Source organism: Anser brachyrhynchus, assembly GCF_964034855.1.
Source record: "Anser brachyrhynchus genome assembly, chromosome: 2".
NCBI lineage: Eukaryota > Metazoa > Chordata > Aves > Anseriformes > Anatidae > Anser > Anser brachyrhynchus.
In genome coordinates this window covers 62358730-62376568 of record NC_137695.1, presented here as the reverse complement: position 1 = coordinate 62376568, position 17839 = coordinate 62358730, and the positions used below count along the sequence as shown (strand labels likewise).

Genomic DNA, 17839 nt, shown 5'->3' with positions numbered 1-17839 from the left:
TCTGCAGCAGCATCCTCCTACTCCATTTACCCAGCGATGCTTGCTTTGTCCGGAAGAAAGCTTTCCAGACTGAGAATATTTTACTTTGAAGGCTGCTACCTGCATGCCAGGACCCATATCTACTTAGAGCACTCCTAATGCCATTGTGGTACATGAAGCCATGGTCTTCCACCAGTAGAAACATGCTCTGAGTCACAGGGTAGGTCCTAACCCTGCCCAGTCTGTTCTTAGATATTTAGCTGACCCCATGAAGCAGAGGAAACAGAAGGTTTCTGTATGTCTGGAGAACATGTAGGCACTTACACAGAGGGTCTCCAAAAAAAGCAGAGAATGGACTAGAAAAGAAGGAAAGGGATAGCCTGAAATTTCATGTTCAGTTTTTCAGTTTTATTTTCAAATGAAGGTTCAGGTCAGTTCAAGTTTTACCACTAAAGTTCCATCCATCCTCAAAACGAGGAGACAACACTGATGGAACCTCTTAATAGGTATTAGAAATACAAAAGGAGACATTATAGCTGTAGAAATAAATCAGCTTTTTTTATGGCTTCTCATCAGCTTCTTACCCTTGATAGAGTAAGCATGGGGACGGATGGAGTTGAAGAAAATATATCAAATATATTATTTAGCTACTTATGAAATACAAATCATTGCAGAAAAAAAAATATGTGAAAATGAGTAACTTCACTTTCATCCTAATTCATACAGATTTAAACAGAACTCAAAGTTGCACAGGTTAACACTCTTAACATAGGGCAATATCACCACCACGGGTATTATTTCATGTTGAAGGAGCAATACTGTTGGAATATAAACGATTCTTACTGCTGTTATTTTATTTCCATGGGCTAACAATATTGTAGTCAAGCTAGTTATATTCTTAGTCCCCAAAAACCTAGGTTTTATACAAGTTTTTGAATGACAGTGAAAGATATCTATTATCCACAAGCAGATAAACACATGCACATACCACTTAATTCAAACATACATGTGAAAATGTCTCACCTAATTAATAGAAAAATACTTGAGCTGGACAAGGACAAGAAGTGACAAAATGATATTATTAGCATAATTTTGCAGCCACTTTTTATTCAAAAAAAAAAAAAGTTGTATTTTTTGTAAACCTGACATTTCCAAAACAGTGCAAGTGAATTAGAATACAGGTGAACATGAGCTTCTAAATACAGGTGACATCAATAAGAGTGAACACATTCTTCCAACCACAAGCTCACAAAAAGACACACAATTTTACAATACATAAGGAGTGACATTCTAAGAAAAAGGTGATGATGTGGGTACCCTACTGCATATGCAAACCATGCTCCAAAAGCCATTATAGTCTTCACGCCAGTTTAATGACTGTACAGTAAAGGAAACAAATCCTACTTTCATTTTTATCCAAGAACCCTTAGCGTCTGTTTGGACTTGGAAAAACATAGAAATTAGTTCTATGACTTCCTTAATCCTTAAAGCAATATTATATATTCCCACATCACATGGATACTACGCTTGAAACTTGTGCAAGACTCCAAAATGTGCCCATAAACAGAAGACATTCAAGAAAGTCAATACTAAATATTGCCAAACACAATCTTTGTGCAACTGTTGCTTTCAGCAAGCCAAATTACTCGCACATGACTGACTTGTAGATAGGGCCATTCCTTCTCATGTATCAAGGTAGAGAGGGCTGTCCTCACTTGGTATGCTAGGCATTGAGAAAAACCTTTCCCACTTTGAGATGAAAGGATTGTTCAAGTGGTTCAAGGGCTTGAGGTTCACATCAAGCACAGATTCTCTCTCAGATAACCCAAGTGATTTCCTCATTGTAGGTTTATTCGGTAAAACATACCTAGTATTTTTATTAACAATAATGGCCAAATACCAGGGCATCCCCAAAACAGTCTCAGAACACAGTAGCCCTGCTGCTGCTTGCAGTGAACTGACAGAAATTCACTACCAAGAGCAGAATTTTGGTTTGTAAATGAAATGCATGCAAAGCATGCTGTGAAAAGTGGCAAACGCTCTCAGCTCTTGGGAAGTAAAATTCGCCCCTGTGCTAAACTCTGAAAGAACTGTGATCCCCTTCTTGAATTCCATCTTGAAGATAGAAAGTAAATGGGGTTGCAACAGTATGGGTTCTGCATTAAGTGAATTCTCCCTTAACATTTTTTTCCCTTTCATATTTTCTGAGATTATTTTCTTCCTGCCCTAAAAGCAACTATAAGGGTACTATTGGAAAGAAGACATCTACACATTACAGAAATAACTTTAGGGTTAAAATAAAAGATCTCTCAGGTGCTAGATGACACATTTGAAAATGTTAATGCCCCACTTCTAAGCTTCTACCTGCATAGCTTACGGCCAGTGCAAAGTGAGCCTTTTACAGGGGAAAGAAAAAATAATAAACCAATGCCAATTCAACAAAACTTTCGATGAAGTTGTCCAAGACAAACAATGACTTAGTCCTGAAATGGATTAACTGGGAGAACCCATACAATGACTTCCACCAGCCCTACTGCGTGAGCGGTACAGCACAAAGGAACTAACAAGCAGCTGACAGATGGTAACTTCCAGAACCCTAGAAGCAATTTCCAAAGTAACCATGCCTCTGCATTTTGATACAATTACATTTATTATATTTTTTTAATTAAAATAAAAAACAGCTGAACTGTAGCACAGTGATTTGCTATACATTCTTGAAGTACACTACATTTTCATAAGATTTCTGAAACTGATTGCAGACAATTGATATTAGTGAGTACTTTGTTTGGCTCCCCTTTCTTTTCTTTCTTTTTTTTTTTTTCCTCTGCTTCTATAAAGAGTGGAAAGATGCAACAATAGGATTTTAATATTAAGTATTGGTACATTTCGTTGTTAAATCTGACTCTCATAATTGGAACTAAGCAAGAGCAACACTGTAATTTGAAAAAAAAAGACAAGTATACATAGAAAAACAAAAGCATGTGTGACAATGGAACTACTTAGTACATAACAGTGATGATACTAAGAATTTATGGATTATTTTCACTAATCTATCCAGTGCCTTGATTTTCTTTAAGTGAGGACTTGTGCAGGATGAATAATAGATATTTCACCTTCTTTAACTCTCTTCTTCAAACACTTTTAAAAGACGTTTCAAAGAAAGATCTATTCTTGATTCTTAAAATATTGAAATGAAACATTTTTGGCATTTTTGAAAGTCATTTTTTGTTTAAAAAGTGGAAATGCCATGGAGGCATTTCAATTTTTCCAAGGAAATTTAATTTTTTTTTGATAGAAACTTTTCAAAATCAGTTTAAATTCACAACTTGTTTCTCTTGTCCCCTGAATTATTTTTTTTCAGGGAATTCACTTTTAAATTTTCTTTTTTTTTTTTTTTTTTAAACTCAGTTTTAAAGAAGTCAGATATTGAAAAATATTACAGCTAAATAAATGGACTCATTACTTGCTTTTCAGAATATATTTTAAGCAACTTCTTACTCAATTCATACTTACGAATCAATTTCATGTCTAACTTCTATCTGACATTCTTAGGTATTTTACAACAACAGAAAAAATAGATACATGAGGTTTAAATACTCCTAGCAGAAAAAAACTAAGTGATGTCAGAAGAATCATACTGTGAAAAATTCTATAGTCTCTAATATAATAGTGCAGTCGAAGGCTGTGAGCCTTCTGGTTTTGCACTTTGATGCAAAATGTGCAGTCCACTACATGTGGTTATAGCAGGATTTGTTCTCAGCAGTTTTTTTTTCAGATTCTAGCTTAAATGATCACTTACTATACCAGATCTGTCAAATCAACAATAATTTATTTTAAGAAAGATAATCAAATAGACTAATAGCTTTTTTTTTTTTTTTTGGTCATACAAATTGATATTCTTCATTCAATTAAGAACCATCTTCTGCCTAATGGGTGCAGATAGTTAAGTTAATAACTATTGATCAATACTGTAGTAATAGGAGGCAACTAATGCCGGGGGGGGACAGAAACAGGAAGCAGGTTATTTTTTTTTTAAATTTAAAGCCATAAATGAATTTCCAAGGAAGAGCAAGAATTAGGCATGTTTTCAGACAGATTTCTTGCATGTGCCCTATATTCAGGTTTCCAAATGTCCAGCAGTTCTTTTACTTTACCCTTATGTGAGGAAACATCTCCTGCCACCATTCATTCCCGTTAATCCTTCATCTTCTATCATAGAACTTGATCCTTCTTTCCCTTAGATGAATTTTATACTAACACAATTACTTCTTATTTACACAAGGTGCAAAGTACAAATAGAATCTAAAACCAAGTTTTCACAGAATTCCACTGTTTCTAGTCAAAAATCCAAGAGCTTTTTGAAGACATATGGCAAAAAAGTGTCTTTCAAGTAAAAAAAATAAAAATGGTTTTCTAAGGAATTAGCAATGAACAAAGTGGCAATCTGAGATTCAATAACATCTACACCTTGACTAACTTCCTTCTTAACATTTGATGAATGGATGACATTCTGTACTAGGAACACCCACATAGGGAATCTCAAGATCCAAAGAACATTTTAATGCTTGCATCTACTTCTCTCTCCTAAAATTATCATATAAACAAACTCATGACTGGTGTATAAAACTCACAAGGCAGGTATAATGGTCATAGCTTGCATTAATTCATCACTTGCTTTCTTGCTTTGACAGCAACAGGTCACAATCATTGACAGTAGCTTAAAAAACATCCTTCTTAACATTAATAAGGCTCCATCTTTTTTTTTTCTTTTCTTTTCCTTTTTTTCTTTTCTTTTCCTTTTTTTTTTTTTTTTTTTAAATTCCAAGGACTTTATAATGCCAAAGTACTTGGCCCAATTACATCCTTTTGGTGTCTCAACTGTCCAGTCCTAGACCACAACACTAGAGACAGCAAGAGAAAACTTCCAAAAGGAAAACATTATTTTATGCTTTCTTTAGTGATACAAGGTGAGCTACAAGTCTTGCTACATGTCACCAAGGAAACATTTTCATCCTCTCCCATTTAGGTCAGTGAAGCATAGACTCAAATACAGAACACCATATATGTATAATGCTTAAGGTTGTTTAGTTTATAAATCAAACACCAAATTCAACTCAAAACAGAGACAGAGAAAAGATTTTGGCTTATTGTCATTAAATGGTCTATATACAATATTACCAAGCCTTGTGAATTAAGCATATGACATTTCCAGCTACTTTCATCTGAAAATCTTTGTCTCTTGCATTGAAGTTTAAAAGTACAATAGGATTTATATATACATATATGTATTTCCAAGGATTTAGCCAGATATCAGTGCTTGAGTGAACTATATAGCTATTCAATAGAAACTATAAACCATTGATACAAATATAAAGACATAATCAATATAAAAAGCTTATATTTATAAAAAATATTTTTAGGTAACAGTCTTCCCCTGAGGGTATACCACAGAGTTGGATTCATAAATATTGCTCTGCACTGCAGCTTGGTTACCAAAGTTCAAAGTTCAGCTCTTATATGAAGTGTAAATTGCTCCAGTCACCCGACATTGCCGCAGTGGTTGCCTCAGGATATGTTCCCTAGCTTGTTAGAGTGATAAGGACACAGCATCAATGGGGCCTCCGAAAAATCTGGAGAAGATTCCTTCTTCCACATATGGAAGATACGAAAGCAGGACCTATAGGCTAGCAAGGGCGTGTCACATGACTGGGCTTTTCATTTTTGTGGGCAGTTCACTGATTTTTCTGGACCCAGTCCCAACTATCTTCATTTTCCTTTCTGTTCTTTTCGGCCTCAATAATTTCTTTGTACCTCCGGCGAAAGAAGCCCATCTGTAAATCAAAAAGAGATTACAGTGGTAAGTAACAGAATCATTAAATTGGAACTCACACTGTCAGAAAATAAAAAAATTAAAAAAAAAAAGAAAATAGCACAGGTATCAATATACAATTTTTAAGCATAGAATCATAGCTCCTTGTTTACATCAGTATGAGATCAGACTGAGTCCCAAATCTTCACAAGTACTCTGCTCCCTATAGCTGAACTACTCTGACTCCTCTTATATAAAGTAAAATTGAAAAAAAAAAACAAAAACACATAACATATCTCTAACAAGCACAGACCAGACAAAGCAGATACAGGTTTATTGGTTTCAAATGAAGACTAATGCAAATTTTGGATATGAACCTAAAAACCAGGCTAGCCCTTGGGTTCCATGTAAAGGCTGCCAGAGTTTTATGAACTGTGCTCTCAGTGTCCACAAATGCATGAAACAAAAGAGATCAGAAAAATTCAATATGGCCATCTCCCAAACTCCAACTATCTGCTTTTTTCATAAACTCCTCTTCAAGAAAAGCCAGTATGGTCTATTGCTGGTGCTCCAACACAGCTCTGAAGAGGTCCACTGCCATTTTGGCTCCCCTGTTTCTAGAAGTAAAAGCCCATTTCTGTGTAACTACAGGTATTCTCCTCTTCCTGGCAGCAACGTCAACTCAGATCTCAAATTTTCTATTTAATAATCATTTACATTAGGATCCTTTGGAGGAAACAGCTTCAGATTCTTCTTTTTGCTAAATGCAATCCTTGTGCCATTGCTACCAGCAGTGTAAGGTCAGAAGGCAAAATACAAGCCTGATCCTACAAAATGCAGAGCATCAACAATAGCTCCTCCCCAAGCTTTCAAGCTGATAATCACTTCTGCATATCTGCATATCTTCTTGTTTCCTAAACCCCTGTACTGAGTTTAAAAAAAAAAAAAAAAAAAGCAAGCAGTTTTCATTTCAGTTTGGGTAAAGACCTCTCGTATCTCTGTGGTTGTGGATTTTTTGTTTGCCTTTTTTTTTTTATAAGTCTTTCAAATAAACAAAAGTTGTTTTAATAATAGACTTTGGTAGGCATTCAAAAACAACTCCTCAAGTTTAGTAGTGCACCATCGAGACCACTGAATCAATATTTTGTTCATCTTAATTAAACATTTATGTAACTCCTACCACTCCAAACCTGTTTTCTTACTCCTGCTGGGTAAAACACGATGCTTTAGTCTTCCTCTATCATCTAGTTATTGCCATCCTTTATTCCCCAATTGGCTGTATGTAGGAATATTTTGTGCTGTTTTGTCACTACTAAGTTTCTGTTAATTTGGACTTTTTAGTTTCAGTTCCTTAGCAATTTTAATTTTCTTCAAGTATATTTTAACTTGCAGGGGTTTGGAAGGCAGCTTGTTCAAGCAGATGAAAGCACTTTTCCAGCAGAGGTTCCTATAAAGCCCAGGTCCTTGCAAGTGAACCCCAACTACATCCTGGATTTATGGCAACTTGAGACCAGACACACACCACCTTTTCAACACCTGTTACCTCCACCACTTATCTTCTGTGCAAAGGACACAGAAGCTGCAGCACAGTTTAACAAGTTCCTTTTTTTGTGTAATCATGGACCACAGCCCTGATGCACGCTACTAATCCAGAGATAGGTGTACCCTCCTGAGTGCATGGATGTGCGTTACACACACAGCTACAATCACTTTATAAATACACAAGAGACAGACATATATGTAAATGCCTAAAATCTTGATTTTACAGAGTTTGATTAAGTGACCTTCCAGAGGCTACCAGGGATAACTGAAATCAGACCTGAAATGTGATTTGTTCGTAGTCTTGTACACAGACTGTGAACACAGTCTGCTCCCCAACCACCACAAGCAGAGCTTTATCAGCTGCTCAGTACATATAAACACGCTGATAATGGTCTTTCTGTTTCAAAAAATGTCCACACAAAAGGGATATTGTTGAATTTTGAAGGTCCCTGTCTCCCTCACTTCCCGTTCAGAACAGTGGACTCAGGAATACAGAAAAAAAAATAATAAAGAGAAGTCTCTAGTTCTCTGTTCTTCAATCTTGCTTCAAAAAAGTCAGATCAAGTTCCTTCTTCTGTAGAAGGAAAATATCATTGCTAGTAATTTTTTGACTTGTACATACAGCTATATCAGTGCAAAGAATGTATTTGGGGAATAAATCCTCAAGATAAGAACGTCATAAAATCCCAGTAAAATCTCATTGTTGATGCCAGTGTAATTCGTATCAACAAAGACTTAAAGCCAAGAACAAAAGTTCCCTTAGATTTTCATGCTCCAGCATGGAGACTCCAGTGAATAGTTTTATTGGCAACGAACAAAAAAATAAGTTACAACTTACGCCACCTCTGCTGTCCCAATATTTGTCCCAATATCCCAGTAGGATTAATCATAAGTACTTATTTTAGTCATAGGAACCTGCAGATACACCTTACATATGCTCAGGTAGCAGATGTGTTGAAGAAGTGTGTGACATTTTTGTATTATCAGTTTTTTATAGCAGACCTACAAGTTCTGCACATAGACAAGAAAATTGCCAGGGGACTTGAATTCCTAAGATTAACAAGAGAAGTTCAATTTGTAGCTTTTAAAAACAGGTTTTAAACCCTTAAGGTTTCCATCCTTCATGCAAACACATCCTTGGTAAAATAAAATCCTCACTTGAAGTTATAATCAAAATTATAGAAAGGCTTTTTAATTTCCTCGAGGGCCAAACAAACAAAAGCAAACTCTATCCCACTGTTATTTTAATAAAAATGGTCTGTTCGTGAACATCTGCTTCAGGAATTATCTTTAAAAGTTGGTTATGATGGTTCTGGTATTCTACTATTTTGTTACTGGATACAGAATGTTTTTGTATAGCTATCCAGCAGGGCAAAAAAGTGAGCTGAAGACCTTAATAAATATTAACGAAGTATGAAATCCTGCACCAACAGGTGCCACTGTGAAGCCATGTATGTTCACTCGCTGTAAGTGCTGCAGGTAATCCAAAATTTTGTAGAGGGCTTAATTTAAGCATAATAGAAATGAGAAACCGGTCCTTAAGGATTTTTTTATTGGACACTTTGTAAAATAATGGTCAGGAATCTGATATATTTGCCATACCCAGAAGGCAAGGGCATGCTTTGTTATGGGATACTATTCCTTAGCGTTAACACAGCATATTTCCGCTTAATGAGATAAAGGCCCTCTGATCACCAGAAAGATTTTTTGGGAATGGCTGTGAAGGAATCACAACACAATCATTGCCTCACGAGAGACCACACAGCCCACATATCTATCTCCTTACAATAAACTGATTTCATTAAAAATGACAGCAATGTTAACCCATATGGTGATGGCGGAGAAGTGCCTGTGGCAAGGTGGAGAGAACAAGCTAGTTTAACATGCAGTGAGGAGACAAGGGGATAAAAAGGAGGAGGACACATGGACCCAAGCAAGAGAAATGGTGCAACGGGATGATTATATACTGTCTCTTGTCACTGGGGCAGAAGCGACACCAGAGACCTATAGTCTCTGATATTTTTTGTGCTAATGCAAAGCCCTTAACAGAACTTAGAAAACCCAGTGAAGACAGCTAGGACTCAGTGCTGGATGTCAAGCAGGGCAAAGGGGAGAAATTGTCAGCTATTGCTGTAATCTCATTTGTGGAAATGGAGTCTTCAGTGGACCAATGGTCTCCAGCCTGTTTCACGGGCCATGATTCTCTACTATTGTTTCTTTTCCATAAATATGTGTGTATGTATATGGCAAAGGAACACCAAGTCCAGATTCATGACCCCATCATGCACACCACCACAGCCGAGAAAAGGACTGATGATGAACCTGTGCCTGGGGAAGGTACTCATCAGAGGAAAAGCAATAGATCCTATTTATAGGAGGCAAGGAGAGAGTACCATGGGAAGATAAAGGGTTATAACGGAAGAGGAAAGACCAGCCACCAAGGGTAACATAGGAAAGGAGAAAAGCAAACCCTAGCCAACACTTCAACGTTGGGTGAAAATGATTTGGGAAGGCTGAAGAGGCCCTTAGGGGTGTTTTGAGTCAGTGTGGATGAAAGAAAGGTCTCAGGAGGGGGGCACTACTCAGCCTGAACCATGCTTTACTCTTAAACCTGAAAGACCTCACCAGAGGGGAACTGCCAAGCCAGGGGCACCATGTCCCAGATCCTTTCCTCTGTGTGGAGATAAGAGAGGAGAAAGAGGGACATTATACCTTGGGAAACATAGGGACAAAATCCTGAGGTTACAGTGATACTCACAATGGATTCACACCCTACACCAGGAAAAGGAGTGAGACACTGAAATATTTGCAAACCCACAAACTGTCATACTTCACATCTGCCATGATAAACTGCAAAGGAATGTCTCCTTGCTTTTAAACAAATTCACACAAATTAAGGCAGAACCAAGCAAAAAGGAAATAGCAAGTTAATTTACCAGAATAGACAAACAATGACCAGTCCCTTCTGGAGGTGCTTCAAGTAAGGATTAGAGCTGCTGTAAGTAGGAGGGGGCTTAGATTTGAAACCTAAAACCATCCATAGATTTTTACACATATACTTTAATTTAGTTATTTCAGTATGTGCACCTTTTTCTAGCATAACCTTACTGCCATCTACAGTATATGCTGAGCTCAAAGCATGTTCCTGGCAAAACAGAACAACAAAGCAATAGAAAATCTGTGTTACTTGCAGTCTGGGGAATTACACCTGATAGTGTGAAGTTATTTCTCGCCATGCAACAGCACTGTCAAGTCATCTATTCAATCTCAAGTATTCAAAGTCTCTTTCACTAGCATACACAACTCCCTTCTGCTGCCATGTCAGGTTTAAATCCCTTAAAAATCACCAGTAAGTGCCATCTACCAACACTCGCATGAAGATGCATTCTTCAAGCACTGACACAAACTGAAAACCCCAGTCAAAGTCATTCCAAAGTGTTAACATCACAACAAATTATTGTCTTTTTTTCTGCTGCTGCTTTCTTCATTCCCATCTGCATGTCCACAGGCTGGTCACTGAATTACTGGACTTTGTATTTTTCTAAATTCTGAAAGTATAAACACTTAGCTGACATTTCCTGCATTACGATCATGTGGCACTCTCTCTAGGGTGCCAACCATAAATACATTTGAAGAATGAGGATGTTACAAAATAAAATTTAATCCACAGTTGGGAAAAAACAAAGCTGATGAGAGTGCAAGTAATACCACTGGCTTTGTTATATTTACTGTTGGGTAAATGCCTAAAGCATTTTTATCATACCCAGTGAGACTCGTATTCTGCCAAACAAATAAAAAGAGAAATATTTTGAAATGTGGATTGTAGAAGAATGGTTATGCTATATATTTGTTTAAAAAAGTACTTTTCCCATTAACGTCTTCCATTAAGAAACAAGAAAAAAAAAAGAAAAAGAAAGGAACAGCTACATACTGCTGTAAAATATCATTATGACTTGACTTACAGTAGTGTTTGCAGACTATAACTGAGCTAGGAATATAGGTTTGTGAACAATGTTCATACAGACTCCATTATTGTACGAGAGACTTTTGCCACTAATGTCAATCAGCGAGGTGCAATATTTCATTAAATTTCTACTGCATACTGATGTACTTAGCTGCACACACACAAAAAAAGTATTGACTTTTATCAGTATGCCTCCGCTGACAAACGTCTTCTAATGGAGATTACTGACCACAGTGCAAACCAGCAAGTAAGGAGAGCAAACAAAGTGCTGACACATGTAGCTAAGAAACAAAAATTTGAGAATCACCCCCATTGAACTAGGCTTTGACAAGGTACTTTGGGTTTGGTGCCTTAATCGCAAACCACCTTTTCTCTATTATACAGTTACTTCATCTACTATAAGAACTATCCAGACATACCTGCTTAAGAGCTACAGTCTGGATTTATATAAAATCATAAGGGTTGGAAAAGCCCTCCAAGATCATCTGGTCCAACCATACCCCTACTACCAATGTCACCCACTAAACCATGTCCTTAAACACCACGTCCAACCTTTCCTTGAACACCCCCAGGAATGGTGATGCCACCACCTCCCAGGGCAACTCGTTCCAATGCCTGACTGCTCTTTCTGAGAAGAAATGTCTCCTAATTTCCAACCTGAACTTCCCCTGGCACAACTGGAGGCCATTCCCTCTAGTCCTACCACTAGTTACCTGTGAGAAGAGGCCGACCCCCAGCTCCCCACATCTTCCTTTCAGGCAGTTGTAGAGAGCAATAAGGTCTCCCCTGAGCCTCCTCTTCTCCAGACTGAAAAACCCCAGTTTCCTCAGCTGCTCCTCACAGGACTTGTGTTCCAGGCCCTTCACCAGCTTCGTGGCCTCTCTCTGGACATGCTCCAGAATCATGAGTTTTTACTAACCAATCTCTTTAACTTAGGCTGAGGTCCCTAGCCACTTACCTTGCAAACCTTCATAAAGAATTAAACTAGCCTTTTATCACCTTTTTGGGGTGCATGCCTCATGAACTCTTCTCCCTTCTCTCAAATGATACCACAGTTAAAAAAAGAGTATGCAGCTAATTACAGTTAAAGGGAGATCAGGAACCTCACCCCCACCAAGATGTCACCAGCCGGCAGAGTGGTGATAACCTGAATGTCTGCAAAGCAGGCTGGTGCTGCTAGGACTGGAAGGGTAGAGTGTTTCCCTTTGCAGACATAGATCACTGCTTCTTAAGTGCATGTCATTTTATTGCTGCCAAGATGGTAGGAGAAAAAACGCTTTGCACTTGGGTTCACGTGGCCCTGGATAATTCTGGCAGGCCGCCAGCTCCAAGAGGATGCACCACTTCCTTTCTCCCAATTAAAGCACCCCTGCCACAGTACAGAGGGGTCATGAACAGATATTGTGTATCAGCTTTTCCATAGAGGACTGGCAAACTGCCACTGCCTGGGCCCCCCTGTGAGGAAAAGGCATGTTTGGAAAGCTGCCATAGGCCTTGGCTGTAGTTAAAGGAGAAGCCGTGTATTTGGGAGGAAGGATGATATCGTGGTTAAGGTAAGCTCGTGAGGACTCCAGTGGTCTGGCTTTGATTATTCAGTCTCTCGTTGAGTTTTTGGGAGGCAAATCCCTTAGCTTTTCCGTAACGTAGATCAGCATTTGCTCAATGAAACATGTGCAAGCAAATAAACACATATGCTTCAAACATCACTTTTCCCTAAGTGGCTGGAATGTGTGCGTATATATACACAACGTATATAAATATGTCTGCAGCTAGGGAACTGAGGCAAAGAGAAGTTGAGCAACTTTCTTAACGGTAAGTTCACCTCTACAAACACTTTATTAGCTACTCGGGAAGAATTTGACGCCTAGCAACTGTACTTAATTCCGATTTATTGGGAGAGGGACGTTGCTATTCAGAAAACAAGTAGTAGCGTACACAATATTGCAACATACCACCTAACTTTTAAGTTACTTTCATCCAGCTAGCAAACTGACTCAAGATATTAGTATTAGTACCTAGAGTGAAGATTTGTAATCCACTGTAGATTTTAAAAGGAAATCCATTTCACGTGATTTTGTAATAAAATAAGCATAGTTTTAAAACATACTTTTTAGTAGGCATTTACTTTGAGAGGCTAAAATAATAACGAAAAAAATAATTAAGTGCTCTTTTCTTGCTAAGAACAGTCAGTCAATTAATAAACAGAACTCATATAGTCGTTAAATAAACTACTAATTTAACCAAATGCTTTATGTCTGTCTCAAAGGCCAAGTTTTCAAAAACCATAAGTAAGGCTAAGTACTCAAAGTGGATACACAAATTCAGTCTAGCCTCATACATGCAAAAGGCGTCTTTAGGAGTGCAAAAGAGAGAACTGCACACAGAGATGGACACCTGAAGACAATCTAATTTAGTATTTTGGTATTTTTTGAGTATGTGTTTTGCTGTTGTCACTGATGTACTTGATGTGGAATTCATTGTGTGACAAGTCATATCAAGATCTGTATGGTACGTTCACACTGCAAGGCTACATCACACTCCACTCTAAATGCAAAGCCCAGTCATCAGTCATGTTCCTCCCACACAACTTTTCTCCCAGGAGTTGTCCACTGAATTCAGTGGACCTGCTTGCTAATGAGGTGAAGAATAAAGCTGGTGGTTCTGGTGTCTACCCTTGGAATATCTTCACCACATAGGTAAGATCTTGTTTGCCTCCGACATGACTGATACTCACCTAGCAATTGGTTCATTTGTGCATATATTTTGCTAAGGAAGTTCTATGCTGCAGAAACAAAGAGAACGCCTGTGACTGAACTCTCGAAGATCTTTCAGTGCTGAGTTCTGGCAACTTGAGTTTAATGAAAGCAGGAACTTCTTGCAGGATAGTAACTTAGTACAGTAACTTGCATGACAGATGTTGCAAGCATACTTTTAAGTGTAATCGAAGAGCAAATTAGCCAACATTAAAACCCATAAACACTTCCAAATAGTTTAAAAATCTTTTCCTATTGCAAAATTTTACTAAGTAGTTTATTTTAAAAAAAAGTCGTAGAATGAACATAGCCATCATCCAAAGTTCATCTCTGATTACCAGTCTCAAAAACTGGAGAAAACACAATGTCTGTTGCAGATATGTCTGGACAAATTACTATAGACTGATTTCTTGAATTTCAGCAGGGAACAGGACAGCAATTAGATATATCATTCCTGAAAGTGCAATTAATTTAAGATATATCTCAATCCGTGCTTTCCATTTCCTCTTCAAAGAAAAAAAGAAAAACTGATGAAGTATTTCTGGCTTTGTTTGAAAACCAGAGATTAAATGTTAAAGACTATTTCTGGAATCAATAAAAAGTAGCTTTACAATTGTATTTTGATATATTTGACCTGCCAAAAATATTTGAATGAAAGTTGTACTATGCCCATAATTATCAGAATAAACAACTTCCATGGGTTTAGCTGAACCAGGAGGAAATGGCTATGATTGGTGTAAGTCATAACACAGCATTTCCTACTGTGACACCAAGCTTGAAGAGAGAATTCAGACTATGTAAGTCACATTTTCTCTTGTTCTTGGCATTTGGGTATGAGGGATGCTAATGGCTTCCAGTAAACACACATGTTGTGTTCCAGCAGTGGGGAACCTTGGAACCTTAGGTTCTTATTTGCAATTTTTCATTCTACACACATATTCTTTTTTCTGGTTTGGGCTCCTGAAAAAGATAGCTATCTTTTTTCTTTTCAGAAAGACGTTCTGAACCACAGCCTGACCTCTCTCTTGCTAGTGGATTCAATTTGTTCTTGCAGTGCCAGGATGAGAGCTACATTAGCTGCAATGGCTGTGATGTTCCCAAAGTGTCCTGGCAAGCACTGCTCCCATTTGGAGGATGCTGGGACCAGAGTGAATGCTCAGCCACAATATTATTATTGTTGTACATTTACATAGACCATTTTATCCAGAAAGATAACAAAGGCATTTCACAAGTACTGGACACACACCACCACTGAAATGTTGCCAGCCTTGCTCTCGAGGGTGTTGAACAAATATTACATGGCAGCCAGCAAACCCACTAGGGAAGGCAGTGTTTTGGCTACAACAGCAGCATTAACCATTTACTTGGCTAAGAAAAAATAAAACGTAAAGATGTCCAAACCCAATTTTTCCTGTGACATATAGTCAAAATCCAAAAATCACTGCAAATCATCCAAGCAATCTACTGAAAAGCAAACAGATAATAACAACTACCCCCCCAAAAAAACAACACCCACAAATAAACAAAAACAAACAAACAAAAACCCCATAACCAAACATTTGAGTCACTGCTGCCTGAATACAATCCCTTTTGGTCTTAGGTGGGTAGTGGGTGTCTAAAAATATTTAATAATACTCAGTGTAGTCCAGGAAAAGGAAACAAAATAAAACACGCCTTAGACTGTTCTCTGAGAACATAAATCTCAAATGATCCACCTAATTTCTGCCTGGTGAAATTGTTGTTATTTATACTTATAACCAACCATTTTCACTGCTCAACTCCCTCAAGGTTTCCTAGCTGCTATAAATAATGAAGATCCATCCATGTTTGGGAGATAATATGGGTTTGATTTTGAATCACAGAACCTATTTATCACCTGACTGCCTTACTATTATTACTACTGCAATAGGATAATACTGAAAAAGCTTAATTCTAGACCTATTGAGCCTAAAATATCAAAAAAAGTCAAGTAGTTCCCCTGATAAGACTACGCATCCTATAGCAAATTAACAATTTCCATGAAGAAACTACATAAATGGGTAAGATGTGGGACATAACAACAAAATGAAATGTTTATCAGAAACACTTCACAGAATGCAGCAAAATTTGAGACGTATAGAAACAGGAATTTCAGAAAACATGAATGAATTACAGGTTTTGCATTTTTGATGGACAGTTGAGACAGGTATACAGTATGTAGCTCATACAGGTAAGATTCATACTTTTCTAAGTGAGACGATCTGAGAAGTGAGAGAGGATAAAGCAGGATGGAAACTCGGAAGAAAGTGTGAGAAAGAAAAATAAAAAGGAGAAGTATAGACCTCCCTTAATGAGTTCTTAGGCAGCTGTAGCATGCATCTACATCTCTACTAGGGAAGACTTTTGTGCACTTTGAAATCCACCCTTCCCATCACCAGACCCTGGTAAGTGCTCTCACAGCAAGTTGAGCCAACTGCCTTATTTATCTGAATTATTATGATTCTTAAAATTAAAGCATCATCACAGTAAACACTGGTTTATTCTTGGAACTGCATGTACAGAAAAGAAGAAGCACGCAAGTTATGAACTGGTGCCACAACTTTCATCAAAGATATAGAATGCTACTCAGTTTCAACAGGTTTCTCTGATCCCAGCTCTGCCACCTACATTTGATGCTATACAGCTGCGATAACGGTTGGGTTGCACCTAGCTGGGAGGCTTTTTCAGCAAAAAAAGGTTTTTCATGGAAAGACTATATGGGAGGACATATGTATGTATTTCCTCAGGTAGAAGAAAGCCAAGCCTCTCCTCTACACTAAAATCCGAAGAGGTTTAGTGCCTATGCTTCTCTGTGGGGAAAACAAACAAACAAAAAAACCCCCCCCCCACACAAAAAAAAAAAAAACACACCATGTTTTATTTCATTATAGAGCTACTATTCCAAAACCTGGCCACCAGGAAAGGGGGTTTGTACAAACTGGCCAGGAAAAGGCAATTAGCCTTTGCTACCTGAGCTGTGGCTTGTAAGACAGGATACAGAGCAACCACTGGCAAAGAATAAGTGGAGGATTTGGGGTTTGTTTTGTTTTTGTTTTTCTTTCTCCCCCGCCCCCCCCCCCCCCCCCCCCCCCCCCGCTGGAAAATCATGAAATGTATGTTTTGGCCCACTATTTAAAGCCTTAAATGTTTGAGGCCCTAAGTAAGAAAAAGTGTCTCCTTCTAAAAAGGGGAAATCAGTGGTTTCTACTATATAGGTGAATTTCAGTTAGCCTTCGTTTGCTTCAGATATTTTCTAAACACTCAATCAATATGAGGCAATGACAAATACTACATGTAGGGTAGTTCCTTCAAATGTTCCTTTAAAGATGCTTGTACAGTCACAGGAAAAAGTCAAAAGGCTTCTTCAAGCAGTATGCCCAAATGCACCCTTAAAAAATGCTTGGGTTTGTCTGGCTTTTTTAATTTTAAATGAAATATGAAGTTCAAACAAACAAACAAAAAACTAACAACTTTGTATTTCGAAGCTTCTGCCCCTGAACAAGTGTTAGGGAACAGCACCACCCATGCAGACAGCCTCTGCTTAAGTGACGATTTTGCGAGTCCAGCACTTAGCAGGATTCAGAAGAAGCCAGTTCAAAGCCTGGACGAACTGTAACCTCAATAACTGAAGAACCGTCTTCACAATATCCCTCCTGAAAGCTAAAGAAAGTCTTCAAACCCTTTTTTTTTTAGACAAAAAGCAAATAGACATTACGTGCAGCACATACTAAAAGGCAGGAACCCTCTGGATAAGCAAAAACCAACATATGTGTG

The 17839-nt window shown here is 37.9% G+C and overlaps 1 protein-coding gene across 2 annotated transcripts in view; it reads right to left on the bottom strand.

Annotated features, from left to right (window-relative positions):
- Window positions 1–1068: 1068 nt before the first annotated feature.
- Window positions 1069–17839, bottom strand: part of ITGA9 (integrin subunit alpha 9) — a 217488-nt gene continuing 200717 nt past the window's right edge. For both annotated transcript variants that reach the window (XM_080581503.1, XM_080581504.1), the window contains one exon: window positions 1069–5810. In XM_080581503.1, coding sequence (XP_080437629.1) covers window positions 5712–5810 — 99 coding nt within the window. In that variant the 3' untranslated portion in view covers window positions 1069–5711. The remainder of the gene's footprint in view (window positions 5811–17839) is intronic.